General features: G+C 40.2%; 5 protein-coding genes across 5 annotated transcripts; 3 read left to right on the top strand and 2 right to left on the bottom strand.

Moving 5' to 3' along the window:
- Positions 1-590: 590 nt before the first annotated feature.
- LOC114829726 (trace amine-associated receptor 13c-like) lies at positions 591-1,544 on the bottom strand. Its single transcript, XM_029115543.1, has 2 exons — positions 1,119-1,544; positions 591-911 (listed from the first exon to the last, which is right to left on the bottom strand). Exons 1-2 carry the CDS (start codon positions 1,542-1,544, stop codon positions 591-593), a joined length of 747 nt encoding a protein of 248 aa, XP_028971376.1.
- A 5,558-nt stretch (positions 1,545-7,102) lies between these two features.
- On the top strand, positions 7,103-8,068 carry LOC114829727 (trace amine-associated receptor 8a-like). Its single transcript, XM_029115544.2, has 2 exons — positions 7,103-7,545; positions 7,930-8,068. Exons 1-2 carry the CDS (start codon positions 7,103-7,105, stop codon positions 8,066-8,068), a joined length of 582 nt encoding a protein of 193 aa, XP_028971377.2.
- Positions 8,069-9,184: 1,116 nt separating this feature from the next.
- On the top strand, positions 9,185-12,067 carry LOC117593486 (trace amine-associated receptor 3-like). The gene is made up of 3 exons (XM_034288872.1): positions 9,185-9,200; positions 11,433-11,505; positions 11,944-12,067. Exons 1-3 carry the CDS (start codon positions 9,185-9,187, stop codon positions 12,065-12,067), a joined length of 213 nt encoding a protein of 70 aa, XP_034144763.1.
- Positions 12,068-12,904: 837 nt separating this feature from the next.
- gdf3 (growth differentiation factor 3) lies at positions 12,905-15,112 on the bottom strand. The gene is made up of 2 exons (XM_010903331.5): positions 14,696-15,112; positions 12,905-14,124 (listed from the first exon to the last, which is right to left on the bottom strand). The coding sequence occupies exons 1-2, from the start codon at positions 14,964-14,966 to the stop codon at positions 13,262-13,264; spliced, it is 1,134 nt and encodes a 377-aa protein (XP_010901633.2). The 5' UTR covers positions 14,967-15,112; the 3' UTR covers positions 12,905-13,261.
- A 4,985-nt stretch (positions 15,113-20,097) lies between these two features.
- LOC105029803 (leucine-rich repeat neuronal protein 4) lies at positions 20,098-23,035 on the top strand. Its single transcript, XM_013139142.4, has 2 exons — positions 20,098-20,205; positions 21,089-23,035. Exon 2 carries the CDS (start codon positions 21,141-21,143, stop codon positions 22,410-22,412), a length of 1,272 nt encoding a protein of 423 aa, XP_012994596.3. The 5' UTR covers positions 20,098-20,205; positions 21,089-21,140; the 3' UTR covers positions 22,413-23,035.
- The last annotated feature ends 1,801 nt before the right edge of the window (positions 23,036-24,836 follow it).

The following is a 24,836-nucleotide window of genomic DNA, read 5'->3' as shown; positions in this document are numbered from 1 at the left end:
TGGTCAGCAATGTGGGATTAATTATAAATACAGAATTAGCATATCTCTGTAAATGTCCTTTCACATAGGTTGTTTTGGAACTGTTATTAAACCTTACCAATCATAACATATTCTTAATTGCATCATCAAATGTTATGTATAAATGTTTTTACATCATTGGTTGGGACTTGTATCTCATGTGATAACATGTCGTCTGTAAAATACAACCTATACAGTAATTGAAGGCCTTGATTCACCAAAGGGGGATGTTAAACATTAAACGATTAACAATGTCCACAAAAACGACTTACATACTATTAATAAACAACATGGAACAGCCACATATACTACGCTATTTTTGTATACACAACACACAATGACTACTGTACAATACATTTTGTAAAACAAGCTTATGGCTGCAATACTTTCTTGAGTCTTTGCAAACCAGTTAAATCGCCTGTATCAACACAACATATATCTACGACAACAGGATATTAAGAAAATGTATGCCAGAGTAATTTTCTTAAAATTAGCCATGACAACCACAAATTAGAACAACAAAATTGTGTCAAATTGATGTTTGTCAGACATACGAATAAAAGTCATAGGAACTACAACAGTTTCAGAGTTAAAATACGTTTTGCTGTGACTTTGAACCATGGATAAAATAAAGCATAAATTATTGGATTAATAAAGGAATTAACAAGTGGAAGAAAGGTAATGATAACTGATGTTAAATTGCCACTTGAAAAAAGTATACAAAATATGTACAAAAATGGGTTCCAACAAAGTAGGTAGTTAAAGACAACAATACCTAAAGTCTTTGCTGCTTTTCTTTCAGACTTACTTGCCTGTACAATTTTAATACCAGAAAGAGTGGCAGCCCCTTTAAAAAATATCTTTCTGGCCTGTGATCTGGCCACCACAAAAATCTTAAAATAAAGTATTACAATAATAGAGCACGGGACAAAAATTGAAATTACAAAGTCAATGATACTAACCAAAAAATCTCCTTCAATAAAATAACATTCTTCAAAACACCCACTGGGTACCTTTACATTTACATAACTTTTTATAAGAACAGCATCGTACATGATACAACAACCCCAGGTAATAAAAATACAAAACTTAATTCTTGCTATTGTTATTCTTGAGTGGTAAAATAAAGGCGCACACACAGCAACATAACGGTCAATCGATATCAATATTAAATTACCTAGAGATGAGGTACAGCATAAAAAATTTATGTAGAGAAGTAATGCACAGAAATATCTCCCAAGGACCCAGCATGGTTCCATTATCGCTACAGTCATTGCTGGTATCACAATGAGTCCCACCAGGAGATCTGACACAGCCAGAGAGAGGATGAGCAGGTTGGTTGGAGTGTGGAGATGCTTAAAGTGAGAGATGGAGATGATCACTAGTAGATTCAAAAATACTGTAAAAGCTGAAATCAACGAGAAGAAGATATACAGTGTTATGTAAATAGATGTTGATATTGAAGTTTTTCTGCAAGAAGTGTTTCTGTCTTGAAAACAGTATTGAGCATTGTTGAAATCCTCCATTTGTAATAAAAAGTGAACATGCTGAGGTCCTCCTGCTTGGTCCTGTGTGTGACCCTGTCAGGTCAGTCTTCTGACAAACTCTGAGCTCTTCCTCTCTTTTTATCCCTGACTGACAGACACTCCCCTGCTCAGAGTCTCTATGCACACAATCAATTACACACACACTCAACCAAAGAGTTACACAAGAGATCACATATCTGAACAAACTGTAGAATAAACAAATCATTTGTGAAAACATGAAGAAATGTATGAAATAATTGGTTGTTGCTGTAACCATCTAGAATGTTATTAAGCCTTGCTGAAACAGAAGGAGTAGTAATGTTTGAGTTAGTTGATAGTGAAACAGAAAGATTTCAACTAGTTTATATACTTCATTATTGTCATTCATTTATTTATTTTCTTTATTGAAACATTAAGCTTGATAATCTAGATATTTGTTTTGCCTGATATTTGGGCACTGTTTAAGTATGTTGTCCTTTGTTCTTTTTATAACAGCACAGATAATAGCACAGTATTCAATGGATTATGATTCAAACATTGTCTGAAACCCAATACAGTGTATTACAAAAGTATTCAAATCTGTTCATTTTTTTCCTCATCAATTTACCAACAATATCACAAGCAATTTCCAAGCAAAAACAGTGTTTATTCACGGGTATTCATGAACTACTTTAATTTGTTGAAGCAGCTTTTGCAGTGATTGCAGCCTTGAGTCGTCCTTGGTATGATGTACATGAATCATGCCTGTGCCATCAGATATGTGAAATCTACCACCAGATAGACACAAACAGCCCAAGTTGTTCAGCCCTCCAGGACCACAGCGAGGGGAAGGCATACTTTCTCCATATTCCCAGTGTTTTAAGAAAAACTAACGATCATGATAAAATTTTGGATTTCACACATTCTGATGATAATGCATAGCTCTGAGGTACATAGATTTAATGTACATACATTTTCATGTAAGACAGCATCCCAATCATTCTCCATTTTAGTAATATTGCTGTTATCTTATTAACTCACTGTAGTGTCTTCATTACTTTTTGACAGCATCTTACATGTAGGTGAATTGAACCCTTAAGCTCGTGTTGCAAGTGCTGTACTTTTAAGAACTGACCTACAACACTATAGGTTCAACTCTTCACAGTTGTATTTCCTGAGTGTCACTGGGTAAGTTGACATTCCCTTTCATTGGTGCACAAGGTTTTAGGTGAAGCTGTATCCAATATGTACTGTATGTTCAACACTACCTGTATGCTGTCAATGCAATCATGCAGTTAATACATCCAGAGTGGAAAATTACCTCTATAACAGTAGGCCTACCTCATTAAAATGCCCTCATAATACACTGGATACCAGTCTGAGACATCATCAACATCAGTATCAGTCCAACTAGGTCATTCTGTCAGTGTAAATGTAAGTTACACTGGATACCAGTCTGAGACATCATCAACATCAGTGTCAGTCCAACTAGGTCATTCTGTCAGTGTAAATGTAAGTTACACTGGATACCAGTCTGAGACATCATCAACATCAGTGTCAGTCCAACTAGGTCATTCTGTCAGTGTAAATGTAAGTTACACTGGATACCAGTCTGAGACATCATCAACATCAGTGTCAGTCCAACTAGGTCATTCTGTCAGTGTAAATGTAAGTTACACTGGATACCAGTCTGAGACATCATCAACATCAGTGTCAGTCCAACTAGGTCATTCTGTCAGTGTAAATGTAAGTTACACTGGATACCAGTCTGAGACATCACCAACATCAGTGTCAGTCCAACTAGGTCATTCTGTCAGTGTAAATGTAAGTTACACTGGATACCAGTCTGAGACATCATCAACATCAGTGTCAGTCCAACTAGGTCATTCTGTCAGTGTAAATGTAAGTTACACTGGATACCAGTCTGAGACATCATCAACATCAGTGTCAGTCCAACTAGGTCATTCTGTCAGTGTAAATGTAAGTTACACTGGATACCAGTCTGAGACATCATCAACATCAGTGTCAGTCCAACTAGGTCATTCTGTCAGTGTAAATGTAAGTTACACTGGATACCAGTCTGAGACATCATCAACATCAGTGTCAGTCCAACTAGGTCATTCTGTCAGTGTAAATGTAAGTTACACTGGATACCAGTCTGAGACATCATCAACATCAGTGTCAGTCCAACTAGGTCATTCTGTCAGTGTAAATGTAAGTTACACTGGATACCAGTCTGAGACATCATCAACATCAGTGTCAGTCCAACTAGGTCATTCTGTCTGTGTAAATGTAAGTTACACTGGATACCAGTCTGAGACATCATCAACATCAGTGTCAGTCCAACTAGGTCATTCTGTCTTGTTGCTAAAGCAGTCAGGATCTCAAGATCAGACCTGTAACAAAGTCATGACCCCTGACCTTTGCAGGGTGGACTCGCTTTGACTGAGGGTTGTAACTAAGGCCCATTTCATGTTGTGCCTAAACACAAATGACACTTGAGGTCTATTTCAGTTCACTGCAGGTTAACTCTCTATGTTTATGCTGTATTAGGACATTAATGAGACTCTGGAGTACAATGTGTGTCTGTCTCCAACACCTTTAATTGGTGTTTAATCCTGAGGGAGTCGGCCAGTATTGTCAGAGCCTTGTTTACAGATGATGACAGAACCCTCTGGTGTGAGAATGGTCTTAAACAACTCAAACTAACATAATTAAAGAGTTATTCACTCACCCAATAGAGACCGCACAGTCATGGTGACACTCCTAAGTGTTGACTGATGTAATATGCAGATGAGGAACAATGTATTAGATGTGTGCGTTCATATGTGTCTGTGTGAGAGCATGCATTCTTGAGCTTTTTTATTCATAGGTTAAATTAATTAATCAATCAAAATGCATAATAGAGTTGAAAGGTGCCTTATGTGTTGCACAACTGTGACAGGACCCGTTTCACACTCACAAAAAACACAAACATGAACTGAACATGCAACCTTTATTGATTAAAGACATCTGGCTGGCCCTGCACTTGCTAAACCGACCAGATACACAGACCTTCATGTCTGTTTATAGAGGAGCAAGGCCCACCACTGTTGGTTATGGAGAAGGCAAAGCTGACTGGTGGTTTGGGGATCTGACAACTGTCATATCCCTGGTTATTATCCCCCAACCACCGTGGTGAAAGGAATGTCATTCTTGTCGCGGACAATAACATTTTCTCCCACCTGTAAAATCCCCCCAGGTTGTTAGTTGTAGAGCAGTCGCTAAGTGATTAATATCACATTTTCGTGAACTGGAATATGTTTGAATTCATATAAACTATTTTGATTATTCTCACCCTGACTTATGTCATTCGTCATTACTTTGCACTGTTACAACTGCTCTTATCCATGTTACCACATGTATAGCCCTACCACATTACTTTGCACTGTTATAACTGCTCTTATCCCTGTTACCATATGTACAGCCCTACCTCATTTTCCTGCGCTGCTGAACAGAATACATTAGTGGGGGTGAATTATTCTACCACCATTTCCATGTCCATAAGCCTGGTTGTCAGTAAAGTTCTGTCTGCAGGGGGGAGGCATTTTTCCTCACATCAGTAAATACATAAACTGGCATATCTAACTCCTGGTAAATCTTGAATGCATTGGGTTGCCCTGCCATCAACATTGAGTCAATGTAATGTTCTAGCTACTGGCTGCTGGCAATGCCTGACACGGATGGCTGTTGTGTAGAAAGGACAACAATTTGGAAGGACACCTTTAAAGCAAAGCAACATCCAACACTGTCACACACTGTTATTGGAGTGTTTGCCATCTTTAATTGGTAGAGCGATCCACTAAATTTGCATAGTTCATAGTGTAGAATGCTGATGCTAACCAGAAAGAAGATCAAGACTTACAAGAGGATTATAAGTTATGAATACAAATTGGTGATGTAAATATATTCAATATTCTAACGTTGGTCTACTGCAACATCAATGTTTTTATACAGATACCCAGTCTGAAACCCTCAAAGTCCAAGCAACAACAACAAATTGAATCACAATGGATAGGAGTGACTCCTTAGTAGGGTCAGAACCTAGGAAGAAACCTAGAGAGGAGCCAGGATATTAGAATAGTTCATGACCTTTTTGGGTCACATCAATGTTTTTACTTCAAAGTTCAGATGATAAGCGGGTCAATAAATCCGGATGGGTTGTGTCCAGAATCACTGCGCAGAATCCAGATCAGCTGCATGGCCAGGTGGACATAGACAGGGAAACCCAGTTGGGCTGTGGACAGTGGCAGTAGTGATAGAATCATCAGGCAGAAACTACAGTGGATATAAAAAGTCTACACACCCCTGTTAAAATGCCAGGTTCTTGTGATGTAAAAGAATAAGACAAAGATAAATCATGTCAGAACCTTTTCCATTTTTAATGTTACCTATAATGTGAACAATTCAATTGAAAAACGCCAGGTTCACAAGAACCTGGCATTTTAACTGGGGTGTGTAGAAATGTTATACCCACTGTAGTTGCTGCAACACAACCTGGAAGACTTCGGATTGGAACAGCTACGAGTCGTCAGGCAGTCCTGAGGAATGGACCAGAAAATACCAGAAATACCCTTGGATCTGAAGATACTGCATCACAAAATTCCAACTGACCCAAGCCTCCTGTCATGTCAACAAACTCAACATAAACAATTAGGACTAAGACAGGACGGAGTAACCCTAGTCCCTGTTACAAAACTAATGTGAAATGTGATGATATTTCAGTAGTGTTTTCCTTAGGCTGGCACTATTAAAGTCTGCAACAAAGGCATCTTCCGGATATAAAGACTCATGTCAAATGATAGCTTGAAACATGTGTCGCGGTGTTGTCGGCGTGTTGGAGGATGGACACAGCTGTGAGAATCATTGATGTAAACTCCCCAGGAAGACAATACGGCCAACATCTAATCACCAGGCACTTAAGATTAGGAGAACAACCCGAAGACAAAGTTTATTTTAAGTCTAGTTACCTCTCTAAATATTACTAGCCACTGAGACAATTTCCCAATTTCCCAAAAAGTTGAAAAGGAAAGTTTTGGGTGGGGAACAGGAGTGTTAAATTTGCAGTGGTCTCTCAATTTTAACCCTTGTTCCTCACTCAAAACCTTCTTTTTCAACTTGAATGAAAAAGGTGCACTGGTCTTTTAATTATTTTATATATATATAATTATATATATATATATATATATATATATATATATATATATATATAATTATATATATATATATATATATATATATATATATATATATATATATATATAATTTTACTCCCTTTTTCTCCCAGAGTAATGTATCTGTTTTTCTAACTATAGGTAAGGTTACTGGGGACAGCAATTCAATGATGTCATACATTACACCATGTTTTTCAATATTATTTGTGTGTGTCTGTGTGTGTGTGGGTGCATGTGCATGGAGATGGACTCTGAGAGGGGATAAAAGGAGAAGCTAAGTTCAGAGTTTGTCAGAAGGCTGACCTGACAGGGTCACACAAAGGACCAAGCAGGAGGAGGACCTCAGCATTTTACCTTTTATTACTAATGGAGGAACATGAAGATGACCAATACTGTTTTCAAAACTCTTTTCGAAACTCTTCTTGCAAAAGATCTTCACTATCAACATCTGCTTACATAACAGTGTACATCATCTTCTCATTGATTTCAGTGGTTACAGTATTTTTGAATCTACTGGTGATCATCTCCATCTCTCACTTCAAGCAGCTCCACACACCAACCAACCTGCTCATCCTCTCTCTGGCTGTGTCAGATCTCCTGGTGGGACTCATTGTGATACCATCAATGACTGTAGCAATAATGGAATCATGCTGGGTTCTTGGGGATTGCTTCTGTGCATTGCTTCTCTACACCAATTTTTTGAGTTGTTCTTCATCTGTTGGCAATTTGGTCTTGATATCTATTGACCGTTATGTTGCTGTGTGTGATCCATTATTATACCCCTTGAAAATAACAATAGCAAGGATGAAGTGTTTTATATTTATTACATGGTGTTGTTGTCTCACATATGATGCTGTTATTATAAAAATCTTGGTAAATGAACAGGTACCTAGTGGGTGTTTTGAAGAATGTTATGTTGTTGAAGGACATTTCTGGGTCAATATCATTGACTTCATAATAACAATGGTTGTTCCGTGTTCTATTATTATAACACTTTATTTGAATATATTTGTGGTGGCCAGATCACAGGCCAGACGGGTATTTTCTAAAGGGGCTGCCATTGTGTCCGGTGTTAAAGCTGTAAAGGCAAGTAAACATGAAAGAAAAGCAGAAAAAACATTGGCTTTCGTTGTTTTCAACTACTTCCTATGTTGGAATCCAATAACTTTTCTACTGTGTATTTTGTTATCAAGTGACAATTTAACATCACTTATCATGACTTTTTTGCCTCTTGTTAATTCCTTTATTAATCCAATAATTTATGCTTTCTTTTATTCATGGTTCAAAGTGACAACTAAACAAATGTTCACTCTGCAGTTTAGGCGTAAATAGTCCATGTTTTTATTTTTAAGTCTGATAAACATAGGTCAGTTATAGTTACTAAATACTGTGCTGTTTTGTTCTTTTCCTTCTAGCACTGACTTTGCGGATGGCTGCTTCCTTATATAAGGTGTACTGTATGTACTACAAGAGTTGTGTGGTTATCTCCCCTACCAATCTTAAGATGTAATCAATAACAGGAAGTTACTCAGGATAACAGCATTTGCTAAATGTCCAAAATGTAATTTTCATCATAGATAAATGAAGTATTGAGACAGAATGATTTGTAGAAGTCATAAGCACTTACTTTAATTATTGTTAAGAATTTTTTTTGGGGGGGGGTATTATTCAAAATTTCAAAGTTTGTGGTAGTTCCATGTTAGATAATCAATAGTACTGAACTACTCTAAAAGCAACATTTTAAAGATCTCATGAGGAATTCTGTTTTGTTTAACAGTACAATTTAGTGGATTATATTAGACACAAGGCCTTCATCAGTTTAGTAATGTGTTATTTATTATACAACCCGTATCCAAATGAGTTGGGACGCTGTGTAAAATGCAAACAAAAACAGAATACAATGATGTTTAAATCTGTTTATCCCTATATTTAATGGAAAATATTATAAAGACCCCATTTCAAATGTTGAACCAGAGAAATGTTATTGTTTTCGGAAAAGAAATGCAATTTGATGTCAGCAACATGTTTAAAAAAAGTTGGCACAGGGGCATGTTTATTACTGTCTCGTATCTCCTCTTCTTTTAACAACACTCTGTCAGAGTTTAGGAACTGAGGAGGCCAATTGCTGTAGTTTTGAAAGTGAAATGTTGTCCCATTCTTTCTTGATTTAGGATTGCAGCAGCTCAACAGTATGGGGTCTCCTTTGTTGTATTTATTTTCATAATGCGCCATTATTCACCCATAATATTTTCAGTGTGTGACAGGTCTGGACTGTAGGCAGTCTCTTTTACTACGGAGCCATGCTTTTGTAATACATACAGAATGTGGTTTGGCATTGTCTTGCTGAAATAAGCAAGACCTTCCCTGTAAAAGAAATTGGCCCTCATTCAGAACCACTGGTTTATTTGTATTCTTACTAGTCAATTTAAGACTTGTTAGCTAATCAAGATGCCAGCCATCGAAAGTATAACAACCATTTATGATTTCCAAGTATATCGATACGGCCTGAGTGACTTAGGAAAAAGCAAGGCAAAGCAAGTTTATTTGTCTAGCACATAACATTGTAACGAGGACGCGCGTGGAGGACGCGCGCCACCCCCCACCGACGTGGTATTCGGCGCGCGTCGTCGCCGGTCTTCTAGCCACGCCGCTCCTCCTCCCACGGCACTGTCATGTCTTGTTATTGCACACACCTGGTGTCCATTCCCTCATTAGGTTGCCTATATTAGTTCCTGTGTTTCTGGGTGTCTTTGTGTGGTATTGTTCTATGTCTTTCTATTGTGGAGAGAGGCACGTTCGTTTGAGCGTTTTGATCGCCGTGTGATAGCGTGCCTTTGTGTTTGATTTAATTAAGAATACAGTTTCGTTATCGCATCCCTGCGTTTGGCTCCAAGTTCTTTCTACACACTCCACTACACCTGCTTCTTGACAAACATAGCCTACACAAAGGCATTTCAAACCTTACAAACGCATGGAAAGTGATACAATATTTAATATGGTGTTACATTTGTATGTGTTATATTCCTCGTCATCTTATTTTATGTTGCCTATTATTATTCTTGTTGTTGTTGTCACTGAGGCTGTTATGATTGTTGTTTTTCGTGATAATGATGGTCTTATTGCGAAATCAAGCATGATTTAATTTTTTTACGTTGGATTACCCAGTCTTCAACCAGATGTGAGTTTGATTGTAAAGATACGACAACGATAATACTGATGAATACCAGCTCTGTCGGTGAAATTATTGTACAATCATTTTAAGATCAAATTTGATCGTACGCACCTTTCATGAATGAGGGCCATTGTCTGGATGCCAGCATATTTTACTCCAAAACCTGTAAATATTGTTCAGCATTAATGGTGCCTTCACAGATGTGTATATCACCCATGCTATGTGCATTAATGCACCCCCATACCATCACGGATGTTGGCTTTTGAACTGTGCACTGATAACAAGCTGGATGGTGCCTTCCCTTTTTAGGCCAGAGGATGCAACCTCCATGATTCCCCAGAATAATTAAAAATGTTGATTTGTCAGACCACAGGACAGTTTTCCACTTTGCGTCAGTCCATCTGAAATTAGCTAAAGCCTAAATAAGGCAGTGGCGTATCTGGATATACCTTGAGAAATTGTATTCTTAAATTGTTGCACTACTGGCCCAGTCAATCTTTCACAAGAAAAAATTATGAACAAAGACATTAACAAACGGTTAATAATGATTAACCTTACTTTATTCATGATTTACAAATGCATTATTAACTAACAGTGTGTAGTGTCATTTGTTCATGTGGACACAGGACATAAACTCATGTCGATTTTGCAGGAACAAACAGTTTGTACTGTAATTTTTTTATGTTGACGCAGGACATGTATTCGTGTAGCTAGTTGCATGAACAATAGGCTAAGTAATATACATTATTATTCATAAGATAAACACATTTTTAAAAAATGTAATGATTTGCTATTGATGAAGAAATATTGATCTCCATGTATAGTCCAAACAGAGCTCTGCCGTGACCCAAAACAGACATCCGATTTTACACATAAAACAAACAGCCTTTGACTGACCAGACTTTCAAATATAAAATATTGTTCGCATTCAAACTCTTTCAGATATTGCAAAAATGTCACTTCTCGTATATTTATCAGTAAGGCTGAATGACATGCTAAATGGGCACAGCAACATCTAATCCTGTCACACATCATGTTTTCACAGATTATTTGCGCATGCAAACAAACAGGGGAGTGTCAGTGAATCAGAAATAAAAAGAGAGCCAGAGCTCAGAGTTTGTCAGAAGACTGACCTGACAGGGTCAAATACAGGACCAAGCAGGACAACCTCAGCATTTTACCCTTTATTACAAATGGAGGAACATGAAGATAATCAATACTGTTTTCAAGATAGAAACTCTTCTTGCAGAAAGGCTTCAATATCAACATCTATTTATGTAACCCTGTACATCTTCTTCTCATTGATTTCAGTGGTTACAGTATTTTCGAACCTACTGGTGATCATCTCTATCTCTCACTTCAAGCAGCTTCAGACTCCAACCAACCTGCTCATCCTCTCTCTGGCTGTGTCAGATCTCCTGGTGGGACTCATTGTGATACCATCAATGACTGTAGCAATACTGGAATCATGCTGGATTATTGGGGAATATTATTGTGCATTACTTCTTTACACCACTTATGTAGGTGAATCGTCATCTATCTGCAATTTGCTCTTGATTTCTATTGACCGCTATGTTGCTATATGTGATCCATTAGTGTACCAATTGAGAATAACAACAACAAGAATTAAGTGGGTTATGTCCATCTCCTGGTGTTGTGTCATTATATATGATGCTGTTCTTGTAAAAATATATGTAAATGTACAGGTACCCAGTAGATGTTTTGAAGAATGTTATTTAATTGAAGGACATTTCTGGGTCAGTACAATTGACTTTATTATTTCAATGGTTCTCCCATGCTGTATTATTATAACACTTTATTTAAACATATTTATGGTGGCCAGATCACAGGCCAGACAGATATTTTCAAAAAAAACTACCAGTTCATCTGGTGTTAAAACTGTACAAACTAACATGTCTGAGAGGAAAGCAGCAAAAACACTTGGTATTGTTGTTTTCAACTATCTACTTTTTTGGAATCCAATTGTTTATTTATGTTTTATTTTACGTAACAATTTAGCATCATTTATCTGCAGCTTACTGCCACTTGTAAACTCCTTCATTAATCCATTGATTTATGCTTTCTTTTATCCATGGTTCAAAGTGACAGTTAAGCATATTTTAACTCTGAAGATCAGGTTTTCAGACGACTTTAAATAGTTGTTGTATGCTGTTTGGTTTTTGTAATTGCTTATTTCAGGTAACGATCTTGGTTACCTGTCATAATTAGTTTTATGGCTTACAGTGTGGCGATTCCATATTTTGAAATGGCAAATAGTATACATCTATTCTTAAAGTCATCTAAAAATATAGTCTAACATTTTTTAACATTGCCCTCTATTGGTTTAATTTGGTTTGGTTTAAACCTATTCCATATATTTTTCTTGTCAATAATTTGTCCTTTAATTGATGTAAAAAGATCTGATGTGGTTGGTCAAATGAACTTATACTGGAAAAAAATAACATTTGTGCCGAAAATGTCTTCAATACCCAGCACCGCTACAATAATGTCCAATCCAAACTGCCTCAATGAAATTCCAACTATTCTTTTATTATGAAGCCAGATTAAATCTCCAGCCTCTGACTTTGCATGATATCAGTTACCTTTAAAACCACATATAGGAACTAAACAAAATAAACCAGTGATAGATTTGAAGTAAAATCCTAAATGACACTAACATCTGGGTAGTACATATGACTCAATGGTTTTATCAATACCACTGTAATCCTTTTAAGGCATTATTATTCAGTGAACAGTTTGTTTACACATTTTTATTTGGTCCAAGTTCTCAGCATTGTAATTGTTTGCCGAAACATCTATTCCAGTATAAAATAAAGTTTACCAATCATCATGGGTTCATTTAACTACAAATTACAATTTGGGTATCTTAACAAAAAAGCGGAATTAGATACGATTTAGAATGTTAAGGCCATTAACGCAACTTTATATCAGACATTCCAAGATAAAATTTATTTGTTTAGCACATTGAAACTTCTGATTAAACAAACAAACGCACAACCCCCAGCGCAATGTGCTGTAAAGCACCTCCACGGCAAGGCCAAACATTTTATAGCAACTCTGCAATGTGTCCGTTTATTGGCTGCATGTCAAAGTTTTACAGCTGGGTCCAACTCAGCTCAGAAATTGCTTTGTGTGTTCAGTGGCCAGAGGATGGCAGTATAACATCCGTGACCACAGCACAAATCAACTGGACATTTCAAAGACAAAAATTCACACAGAACAAACAAATGAAACAAACTCACACAGGAGTCTCAATGAACATTTGGTTTTATTATGAGCGATAAAAATGTAAGAACATCTAGTTAAAGTAAATGGCCCGTTCACACCCAACCTCACCTGCATCCACACTCATCCACCACCATGTCCTGGTAGTGTCGCAGGACCACGTTATCGTTGTTGTCGTAGTAGAGCATTGAGACCGGGGACAGGCGGATGGGTACGCAGCAGGGCTGGGGCGTGCCTCGGGGGTCCAGGGAGTGGACCAGTGTCTGCAGGATGGCGTGGTTGGTGCCGTTCAGGCTCTCGCTCAGCGGGAACGGACACTCTCCGTGACAGTAGTTGGCCAGGTAGCCCTGCGGCGCGATGATCCAGTCCTGCCAGCCCACGTCCCTGAAGTCGATGTAGAGGCGGCGGGGTTTACACACGTTGCTGGGGGTCACCGGGAGGTAGACGGCGCTCCTCTTCCGTCGAGTGCGGCACTGCAACGGGTTCAGGGACACGGCCACCAGGGAGGCCTGGAACTCCGGGGAGGCTTCGGCCGTCCCGAACGCCAGCGCGCTCCCCGGGTGGTGAGCCATAAAGCTGTCCCTGGCGAGGGCGCCAGCGGGGTGGGGTTGCACCTCCAGCACCAAGCCGTAGTTACGGCCCGGTTTGCGCCAGCTCTCCGCCAGCGCTGTGAGGTCCAGAGTGAGGGAGCCGGACTGTGGCTCCAGCTGCACCGACTTGGACAGCACCAGTCGGCGGTTGGCCTCGTGATTCGCGCCCCTCAAGGTCACTCGCAGAACCTTGTAAACGGAGACGCTGAGGGCCTGGGGGCCCAGGAAGAACATGGGGGTGCGGAACACGTCCAGCTGGAACTGGACTTCCAGACGCGCAAGAGAGAGCTGCTCCACGGGCTGCAGGACAGACATGTTGAAGAAAAGATGTTTCTCCACACAGCCATGACAGCTGCCACTCCAGCCTGACAGCAGTCGCCCTGCAATACAGATGAAAAAACATTATTAGGTTCACAATGTAAATGAATGAACCATGTGTTTGACTTAAAATGTTCAGAATGTCAGAAGTCTTCAACAATCACAATTGTATTCTTGATTCTAGTCATTAAAAGATCCAGGGGAATTTGAAGGATTATACATTTGCCTGTGTTTTAATTAACAAGCTACATGCCTTGTGTGGACACACGTGAAGTCGATCCTGGAGTAGAATAAAACTCACAACATGAAATGAAAAAGCTAAAAAATAGCTACACCAGCGTGGATAACAATCTGTTGCAGCCTATATGTCCCCATGAAAACCATAATCCACCTATTTTCTAAAAAGTGATGATAGATGGACATTTTCTGTAGTATGAAAACACAGGTGAAAGCATCAGGTATGGATGTTACTTCAGCGTTGTTACAACTCTTCACGTTACTCAGCTTTCAACAAGCAATGGCGGCCGCTTTGACTTTAGTTAAACTAAAGATTAAAGAAATGCAGTGTCTCTTAAGAGTAGCCTACGGTCTCCGTCAAGACACCTGGTTAAGAGACAAAGTAATACATCTTACCCTGATCCTGCACAAATCGAACTATGTTCCCGCGAACTCCATACTCCAACACCATGCAAGGGTCGTTTTCACGGGCCTCCATCTCTCGGGTGCTCATCCGCTTCAACATCCTCCAAAACACCGAGGGAACCCGGCGGTGCTCCGACGGCGTGGGTCGTTCGGAGAGTCCCAGCGAATTTAAAAACAAACGTTCTTGTGTTTTCAAATCTTCACCAGTTCCTAAAACAAACGCGCGAATGCATAACATTATTAGAACCTTTAAAACCGTCATTTTTGCGCTAAACGTGGAAGTGTGCTTGGTACGAACTATTCTATTCACCAAACTGTCAGTTACGCGTTTGCCCGTGAATTTTTAAGTCTTGGCACGTCTCCATCTGATTGATCATTGGCGCTGATTAATTGGCGAATACGCGTGCTTCCCGGCGAGTTTCTATCGACACTCGGGTGCGAGACTGCATAGACCAAGAGCTATCTTCGATAAACAGCATACAAGTATCCTCAAATATCTAGTTTCCTTGAGTTTTTGTCAGCATGAATGAAAGTAAAAATAATAATAAAACGTTATTGTATTACATGGAGACGTTATATTTTGTCTCTTAACTAAATGGATCTTTGAGAACCTTGACCTCGTTTAGAAACTTGACAGCTGTCCTATGTCTCCACACGATGATCTAGTTTTAAAAGGAAGCTCATTTTTTCACATGCAGGTCATGGTGCCTGCTCTGTTTTTGTTTTTAAATGACCTTCATTTATACAGGTCCACATTGAGATACAGTCTCTTTACCCCCAGTGAGATATTCTCTTTACCCCAGAGAACACGTTTCCAACCATAGGCAAGTTTCCAAAATTATATCTAGAATGATCCCACTTTAGTTAACATAATCGTTTTCCCTACAGATAGCGATTAAGCTAAGCTGGCTAAAATGCTTGACCCCCCCCCAGGGTAGAAGATAAGGTATTTTTTGTAAGGATAACTCTCATCAGTTTGTCTTTGCTGGTCTGTAGCCTTTTGTTTAAATGTCGTGAATCAGAATCAGCTTTATTTGCCAGGTATGTGTACACATACAAGGAATTTTACTCTGGATTATCAGGCTCATGATGTGGTTACTCATAAAAAAACTTAAACAAAGGACACTCAACAAGATTCACCGACTGCAATATACAGTACACATAAATACACATAATAAACCAAAACAATAACATAGTAAGACTGATGAGACAATATACAGTACACATAAATACACATAATAAACCAAAACAACAACATAGTAAGACTGATGAAACAATATACAGTTAACATAAATACACATAATAAACCAAAACAATAGCATAGTAAGACTGATGAGACAATATACAGTACACATAAATACACATAATAAACCAAAACAATAGCATAGTAAGACTGATGAGACAATATACAGTACACATAAATACACATAATAAACCAAAACAACAGCATAGTAAGACTGATGAGACAATATACAGTACACATAAATACACATAATAAACCAAAACAATAACATAGTAAGACTGATGAGACAATATACAGTACACATAAATACACATAATAAACCAAAACAATAGCATAGTAAGACTGATGAGACAATAGTGCAATGAGCAGGGTATAAAGGGAGCTGGAAATAAATATATTTGTACATGTATTATTATTTACATAATGATGGTGGATGTGATATGTATATATATATATGTATATATGTATATATATATATATATAGTGTATTGGAGCAGAGTGCAAACGATGCTGGAATGAATAAATGAGTAATCTTTGTGCAGGTGTAATGTACATGAGGTAGGTGGATATGATAAATACAGTATATATGCAGTATGAACAGCACTGAATTACAGGATCACAAACAAAATAAGTAGTAGACAGGTGGATGTTAGGGTCAGAGTTACTGGGTTGTTATAGAGGGATTGTGCCTGGCACTGTGTGTCAAGTTGACTGTTCATCAGAGGGATGGCCTGTGGGTAGAAACTGTTCCTGTGTCTGTTCGTTTTGGCGTACAGTGCTCTGTAGCGCCTACCAGAGGGGAGGGGCTGGAACAGGGTGTGATGGATCTGCAGTGATGTTTCCTGCCCTTTTACTGACTCTGGTTTTGTATAAGTCCTGGATGGAGGGCAGGTTGGCACCAATGATCTTTTCTGCAGTTCTGACTGTCCGTTGTAGTCTGTTCCTTTTCAGTTTCGTGGCAGATCCAAACCAAACAGTGATGGACGTGCAGAGAACAGACTGGATGATGGCCGTGTAAAAGTGGATCAGTAGCTCCATGCACAGGTTAAGCTTCTTAAGCTGGCGCAGGAAGTACATCTTCTGCTGGGCCTTTTTAATGATGGCGACTGTGTTGGGCTCCCACTTTAGATCCTGGGAGATTCCAGAAACCTGAAGGATTCCACTGCAGACACTGGGTTGTTGAGAATGGTGATGTGGGGCAGAGTCCCAATGGTGAGTGGAGGTGACAGGGTAGCAGTGGGGGAAGGTGACTGTTTGAAGATGGTGCTGGAGTGGGGGAGAGGTGTGACTGGGGGCCGCTCAAACCTACAATAAACAACATGCAGCTAGTCAGCCAGTCGTTGAGATACAGCAGTGTGGGGGGAGGGTCTCCTGTAGTTGGTGAGTACCTGCAAGTCTTTCCACACCGACGAGGGGTCATTGCTGGGCTGTAGCCTTTTGTTTAAATGTTGGGGATGCTGAGGGAACCATAATATGTTGGCGTAATGTCACTACACTTGCACAACTGCCAGAGTATTAGGCTGTGTTCCTCAGGACGAGGGCCAAACTGGTTGTAGACCAAATGTCTTATTCTCAGCAGTGTTGTAAGTTATCTCCAGGGAGGAATCTAGAAGATTCTAATGAATAATAATGATTAATATCAGGGTTCACATCTCTGTTCCCATCTCCTGGGGCTCTGCATAGGGAGCTGACACCCACAAACCAGATAAGACCTCTCAGTTCTTATGTGTTAGAGTTGTGGTTACCTTTAGGTTTAGGCAGGATTAAGTGTCAGGGCTGAGTTGAGTTTGGACATAAATGTTAGGCTAATTAAATTAAGGTCAGGGTAAGGGTTATGTATAGGGAATTGGGAACTTGGATTTCATGGTTAGTCATTCATATATGAAAAATAAATAAATAAATAAATATATATATATATATATAGTTGGGCACAGTGTTAATATTACTATACTATTACTATAGTGTATCATTACTATAAGAACCAGAAATCCTAATATCAATAGAAATACATGGAAACTCTGAGGACATCGTAAAGGCATTTAACAGCTCCCTTATGAAAAAGGCTATTTCATAAGGCTTTTCCACTGGATGGTACCGGCTCAACTCGGCTCGCCTCGGTTGGTTTTCCACTGCAGATATTACCCTGTACCCGCCCATAGTGTCATCACAGGAAAACTGTCATGACTCCACCTCGATACACACAGGAACAACAATGGAGATATTGTACACCTGATACCGGCGAAAAGCCGGCATTTGCCAACTAACATAAACCCTACTTGACAAACCCTAAATTGACTAGCTTTGAACGTGGCAAATCAAAAGTAAACTACATCTGGTTAACATTGTCACAGACCCTGTTTGAAAAGCTGTGAAAAAGTAGAATAGAATTATCGCCCTGAAATATAAACGATGACGTAACTTGCAATGTTCTGTTAGATTTAAGCATAAACACCTAACATTTCAATGCGAACACATTTAAAACAACCTATGCGTGAGCAGTAACTTTGGTCTTAATACATTGCAGACTGCAAAAATGGTTAGAAAGCTTGGTAGGCTGCTTCTGTTTGGCTTGACATTACTACAAGTTGAACAAGAAGTGTGTGTTGTGTGCTCGCGTGTGCGTGTGCGTGTGCGTGTGTGTGTAGGAGTAGATTAGAGAGTAATTCCTGTAATCAGCATGAGTTTCAGTGAGCAGCGTAGGGGTATTCTAGGATGTCCTGGACCCATGCATCCGTGGAGATCTGAGCCTGGTACAGGGCCATGCCATGACCTCACGTTGCTAAGGAACAAGCATGTGTGTCCATCTATCATATCTGAGCCCTTGCATACCCAAGCACACACACTCTTTCTCTAGAGAGCAATAAGTGTGAGTGAAATGAAGAACTTTGTCTGAAACACATTATATCTCCCAGACTGGAAGGTTTCACCTTTCATTCCTGGTTTTTCTCTCAAGGGTATAAAACACAGGCAGGTCGGACGTCTTTGTTTCAACACAGTTCTGTCATGACCAGAACATTGAAGTATTGACGCTCCACAAATCTACATTTTAGACCTACTAGTTTTACATTTAACTGGAAATCTTGGAACAAGGTGTCAGCAGGACAATGAGGAGCCATTGGTAAGTGTGTGTGTGATTTTGTGTGTGTACATTTATTTCTATACTTATAAGAATCAGAGGAACAATAACCCATTATAGAAAGTTAAGGTTAGGGTAACCTGGAATAAAACAAGCATTTTATTTTTTTTCTGAATATGTGTATGTTGTGGTTCCCAGTGAGAGGTCACCCCTGAATGTGTATGTTGTTGTTCTCAGTGAGAGGTCACCCCTGAATGTTGTTAGAAATCGGCGGTTTCGTATAGTGGTCAAATAATGTAGAACCTGTATCAAATCGAGGGAGAAGTTCGCTCAAGTTTATTGGAAAATTACAGCACAGATGTCATTCGGTGAACGTTCCATTATCTTCTCACTGTAATGTTGGTTACAAGCTGATATATATACATTGAAGGGTGTGTCTACCTAGCAAAGATCAGGTTTCCTAGACAGTAACCCCCATGCCAAATGGCCATCGTAAACATTCCTTTGGTCATTAGACCACAACCTGCAGAGAGATAATCTAAACAGAGATGTTTCTGTTGTTCTCATTATCTAGGCACATTCACTTCCAATGAAACGTACATTCATATTGTAATTGTTAATGCTCAGATTCCACAATGTGTATGTTGTTGTTCTCAGTGAGAGGTCACCCCTGAATATGTATGTTGTTGTTCTCAGTGAGAGGTCACCCCTGAATGTGTATGTTGTTGTTCTCAGTGAGAGGTCACCCCTGAATATGTATGTTGTTGTTCTCAGTGAGAGGTCACCCCTGAATATGTATGTTGTTGTTCTCAGTGAGAGGTCACCCCTGCGGCTGATATCCGTCTTGGTCATCACTGTGTGTGTCATCTGGGCAACAGCTGCAGGTGACCAGACTCCAGACTTTAAACCCACAGAGGCCGAAAATACTGCTACAGCCAATGAAAACAACACACACACAATCAACCGCCCTGTAACACACACAATCAATCGCCCTATCACACACACTCCAGACACCCCGTCTAACACACACACTCCAGACACCCCGTCTAACACACACACTCCAGACACCCCGTCTAACACACACACTCCAGACACCCCGTCTAACACACACACTCCAGACACCCCGTCTAACACACACCCTCCGGACACCCCAATAGCGCACAGCAGCAGTCAAACAGACAGGTGAGCTACAAAACAGTTTGAAAATGGTTTCAGCAAATTATATATTTTTTGCATTTACTTTGTTCATTTACACCCAAAACTAGAATGTTTCGTCAATAGTACATTTTGTTACATCAGTTCCGGTTGTTAGATCAGTTCCGGTTCATATACACCCAGACTCTGGAGACTAAAAGAGTATCGAGTGGGAGTTACTGACATATACACCCAGACTCTGGAGACTAAAACAGTATCGAGTGGGAGTTATGTAGTCTACCAACGTCATTGAAGACAATTTTTCTGTTTTCAAATTGAGAAAGAGACAGAGATTGACAGTTTTTCATGACTCAAGTCAGCCTCTTAAATTTGAAAGAAAAAACTAAAGGAAACACAAATAGTTTCTTTATTTAATCCGTAAATACAGCATCAATAATTATATAATTGTCAAAGTTCATATTAAACTGGAATATTTTTTAAATCCTGTAATAAGTGCAAACCGTTAAAACCACCTATTTACCCCACTTGGTCTTATTACGGAAACAGATAAGAAGCAGAAATTGGAAACAGTCAGATGAATAAATAATAATTGTATTTAAATTATAATTCATAATTAAAAGTAATTTAAATTATGATTTCATTTTCAGTATTATGTTGAACTCAGGCTGTTACATTAGAGGAATGAATGTGCATGGTGAAAAGTTTAATGTTAATAATATCTCTAAAATCTACAGTATGAAATAATGTAGTGAAAAATGACACCACATTGGTTTGGGTAAGACACACATCTTCAACTTAGATATCGTCAGTAGAGGCTAAAACCGGCCTATAACTGGAGTGATAACCTGGAAGGCTTAGGCAGTTGATTCACCATTATGTTCAGTGCATTGCATGTTGTCTGTGCCCTTAGAACTGCAGAGGTTTGGAGCGCCACACAGAGAGGTCTGAAAACACAAACTGGAATGACCACTCCAGGTACCATGACGACCACTGTAGGAACCATGACGACCACTGCAGGGACCATGACGACCACTGCAGGGGGCATGACGACCACTGCAGGGACCATGACGACCACTGCAGGGACCATGACGACCACTGCAGGGGCCATGACGACCACTGTAGAGACCATGACGACCACTGCAGGGACCATGACGACCACTGCAGGGACCATGACGACCACTGCAGGGGCCATGACGACCACTGCAGGGACCATGACGACCACTACAGGGGCCATGACGACCACTGCAGGGGCCATGACGACCACTGCAGGGGCCATGACGACCACTGTAGAGACCATGACGACCACTGCAGGGACCATGACGACCACTGCAGGGGCCATGATGACCACTGTAGAGACCATGACGACCACTGCAGGGACCATGACGACCACTGCAGGGACCATGACGACCACTGCAGGGACCACAGACATGGCAACAACCACAGCAGGAGCCCCAGCAGCAATAAATCCACATCTACTGCCGCGCCCCACCCGCTGGCGTACCCTCCCCCCTCATCAGTTCGTGGGCGTCGAGGTCGACTATGATGACCAATCTGAAGAAGAGGAGGGACGGATCCATACAACGGGGACTCTATGTGACTTCGACCCCTGCCTGCACCTGCAGAGAACCTGCCCAGAGGTCAGGGAGTCCAAAGGGCGGAGCTGCCGCTGCCCGGGCCTGACTCCACCTTCAGTGACCCCCGACCCCGTGGTGGGGCTGGAGGTGTGGGACGTGTGGCCCGAGGCAGTCAGAGTGCGCTGGTGCGCCCCGTACTCCTCCGTGAGCATGTTCAGCGTGTGGGCTCTCGGGGACAGCGACAGCATGTTGTCCAACAGCAGCGTGAGCTCCTGGTCACGCCAGGCCAGCGTGTACGGGCTGGAGCCGGGCCGGCGTTACCACGTGTGCGTGAGAGCGGCGAACCAGGCGGGAAAGTCGCACATCCGCTGTGTCCCCGTGTCCACGCCGATCGCTGTAGAGGCCACCGTGTTGTATGTCCTGGTTGGACTGTGTTCCGCCCTGGTGATAGCGGTCATCGCGTTAAGCGTTTGGCTGCACCGGCTCAGGAAGAGAGGCCTGGGCTCGAGGACAAACGCGCTCTACGACCTGGACACGCTCCACGACCCGCGTCTCACCAGGCTGGTCTCCATTCCTAACCCCGCCTACACACACACGGAGGAACACTCTGTGTCCTCGTCCGCGCACGCCTGCTACACGGCCAAAGACCAGCTGAAGTAGTCCAACTTTACGCAAGAACAACACGTGTCGCGCCTGTACAGGGCCGGAAGGCCAGCTACACCCGTCAGCACCGCGACACACCCGCATTGCGTTGGTGACACGCCAGCCCAGTTGACTCTTGCTGTTGGTAACGGCTGTAGCCTTTTCTCTGACATTGTCACAGAGAGGAAGAAATTAACTTGCATTTAGTACACCTTGTGTGTGTGTGTGACAAATACGATAAGTGTTGAGTTTTCTGCCCAACGATGTCTATAGTGGTACAGTATTATTGTCGTCACAGCTCCCTCTATTTTCTTTGGTAAACCCCAGATAGACTGACACTGTATAATATGTAAATCATTCATTGGTATTCCTCATCCACTGAACTTTGTGTGTCATTATAGTGTTTCAGTCCGGCGAGACGGAGATCTGTCTTTGTGAGGAGTAGCCAGAGGAGGGCAGTAGAACATCACCTCAGAGTAACAATGTTTAAAACATCTTTATCTATGTCCTTGGTTCCTTAACTAGTTCCTTTGTAATGGGATTCAATATTATCTTAAAATGTATGAGAATGAGGCAGTTTAACATGCATAAAAAAATATTTATTCACCCTTAACTTCTTCTATAAAGATATTTTTTTCATGGTCTGGCTGATGTATTTGATTGAACCACATTGCAAATTTTTTACTGAACATTGCCAAACAGTTCAAAACATAGACAAAGCAAGGTGATGAAAGATAGACAGGCAGAGTATGGGAATTGTATGTGTATTTCTAAAATAAATAATGATATAGTGGCATCTCTGCTAGTTAAATGCCAAGTATCCATTAGTAATCCCTATAAAGATAAATATATTTAGTATTGGGTCAGTAAAGTCAAAATGGCTCCTTTTGTTGTATACTCAAGGCTTATGAAAATATGATAAAAATTTGAATATGAGGCAAAAGTGCAGAATGTCACTTGTTATTTCTGTCTGTTCCAATGCTTACATGTTTTACCAACTAAGAAGTGTCATGTACTGAGATACAAAAACAGACGATACACAGAACACCACAGTAACAACACAAGGACGGGGAGAACATGCCTGAACTAAATAAATGGTATTGGACAGAAACAGGTGGGGGCTAAACACAGGTGAAAGGAATAAACCGATTAACTGAAACAAGAACAGGAAAGACCAAACAAGGACATGCCAAACCAAGGACACATAGGAACCACAAAGACTAAACAAGGACATGACAAACCAAGGACACATAGAAAACACGAAGCGGAACTGCCGGGACCGTCAGAAGAATAGCATAACTGTCAGTGTTCCATTCACAATTTTATTATTGGGACATTTGGCACACCGCTGTTTATAACTGATCAGGTTGCATTGATTATTCACACATAGAAGACACTGTCAATGTGTTGTCTCAGTTCTATCCTTTTTCTTTTGTTTTTGGAGTCTGCGTTTGGTTTCAATAGGCATACTGTATTCCAACCTGAAGACTAGGGAGCCATTTGGATGCTAAACAGTAATGAGAAACTCAGAAAGATCCACAGGATACATTTTAGGCAGTCAAAGCAACAGTTTGGAATGTCCTGAAAAAGAAACCACTGCTGTCTTCAGCAATCAACAACAACCAGGTCAGTCAAGAAACATGACAGCAGATGATAACAGAAAAATTGGGGTCTCAGTCATCTTTTGGATGAGGTAACAAATCATGGCAGCATCAGAAAGAAATCTGAATTGTACTGGAGCAACTTGGCTATCAATGTAGAAGAAAATGCTAACAGACTCATTTGGGCGCTTCATAATGCAACAGGACAATGACCCAAAACACACTGCCAACCATAGAATATAGATTTGAAAATAGGTGTTACTTACCAGTTTGCTTTGACGTCATCTTGTTTCACATGAGATTACCCTAGTACTAAGGAACCAGAATGTCTTAGATGTCTGCACCAGTGCCATTCAAAAAGAGGAAATGGTAACGATATTATCCCGAAGACTGTGCATAGTCATTTGACAAATCTCTGGGTAGTAGAACCTGCAAGACTGAAGGAGTCATGATCAACATCATATTCAGTCCAACCAATTAAACTACAAGACTGTGTGATTCACTATCCAAAATGAAGTTTCTAGAAAATAGAAAATAATTACATTATGTCCCATAATAAGGTCAGAGTTGAATTACAAAACTACAAAATTTTAAAATAAAGTTTATTAGCTGACATCTGATAAAATTACATTGCTCAGTAACTTCTGGGAACAATTTTCAAAATCTGACTTCATGACAACCATATTACAACAGCCTGACAATGGCAATTAATGTATGGTGCCAAATAGTACAAACACCTTTTCAGAAAAGGGTTAAAAGATATCTTACTCAAATCCAGATTTGATATATTTTACGTGTTGCATAGATAAGCTCCTAAATGTTAAGATGCAGGGACAGGTTT

The sequence above is a fragment of the Esox lucius genome, chromosome 20 (genome assembly GCF_011004845.1).
Source record: "Esox lucius isolate fEsoLuc1 chromosome 20, fEsoLuc1.pri, whole genome shotgun sequence".
Classification (NCBI taxonomy): Eukaryota; Metazoa; Chordata; class Actinopteri; order Esociformes; family Esocidae; genus Esox; species Esox lucius.
Note: the sequence above shows the minus strand (reverse complement) of the source record. Positions and strands in the feature narration are given on the sequence as shown.

Bases quoted from the DNA above. Each gene is read 5' to 3' on its own strand.
- LOC114829726 (XM_029115543.1), bottom strand. From the start codon at position 1,544: ATGGAGGATTTCAACAATGCTCAATACTGTTTTCAAGACAGAAACACT. The intron at 912-1,118 runs GCAAGAATTAAG...CTTTATTTTAAG, and splicing joins ACCACTCAAGAATAACAATA to ATTTTTGTGGTGGCCAGATC.
- LOC114829727 (XM_029115544.2), top strand. From the start codon at position 7,103: ATGGAGGAACATGAAGATGACCAATACTGTTTTCAAAACTCTTTTCGA. The intron at 7,546-7,929 runs GTGTTTTATATT...TTTGTTATCAAG, and splicing joins ATAACAATAGCAAGGATGAA to TGACAATTTAACATCACTTA.
- LOC117593486 (XM_034288872.1), top strand. The intron at 11,506-11,943 runs GTACCAATTGAG...ATTTATCTGCAG, and splicing joins GCTATATGTGATCCATTAGT to CTTACTGCCACTTGTAAACT.
- gdf3 (XM_010903331.5), bottom strand. From the start codon at position 14,966: ATGACGGTTTTAAAGGTTCTAATAATGTTATGCATTCGCGCGTTTGTT. The intron at 14,125-14,695 runs GTAAGATGTATT...TCTGTATTGCAG, and splicing joins TCGATTTGTGCAGGATCAGG to GGCGACTGCTGTCAGGCTGG.
- LOC105029803 (XM_013139142.4), top strand. From the start codon at position 21,141: ATGACCACTCCAGGTACCATGACGACCACTGTAGGAACCATGACGACC.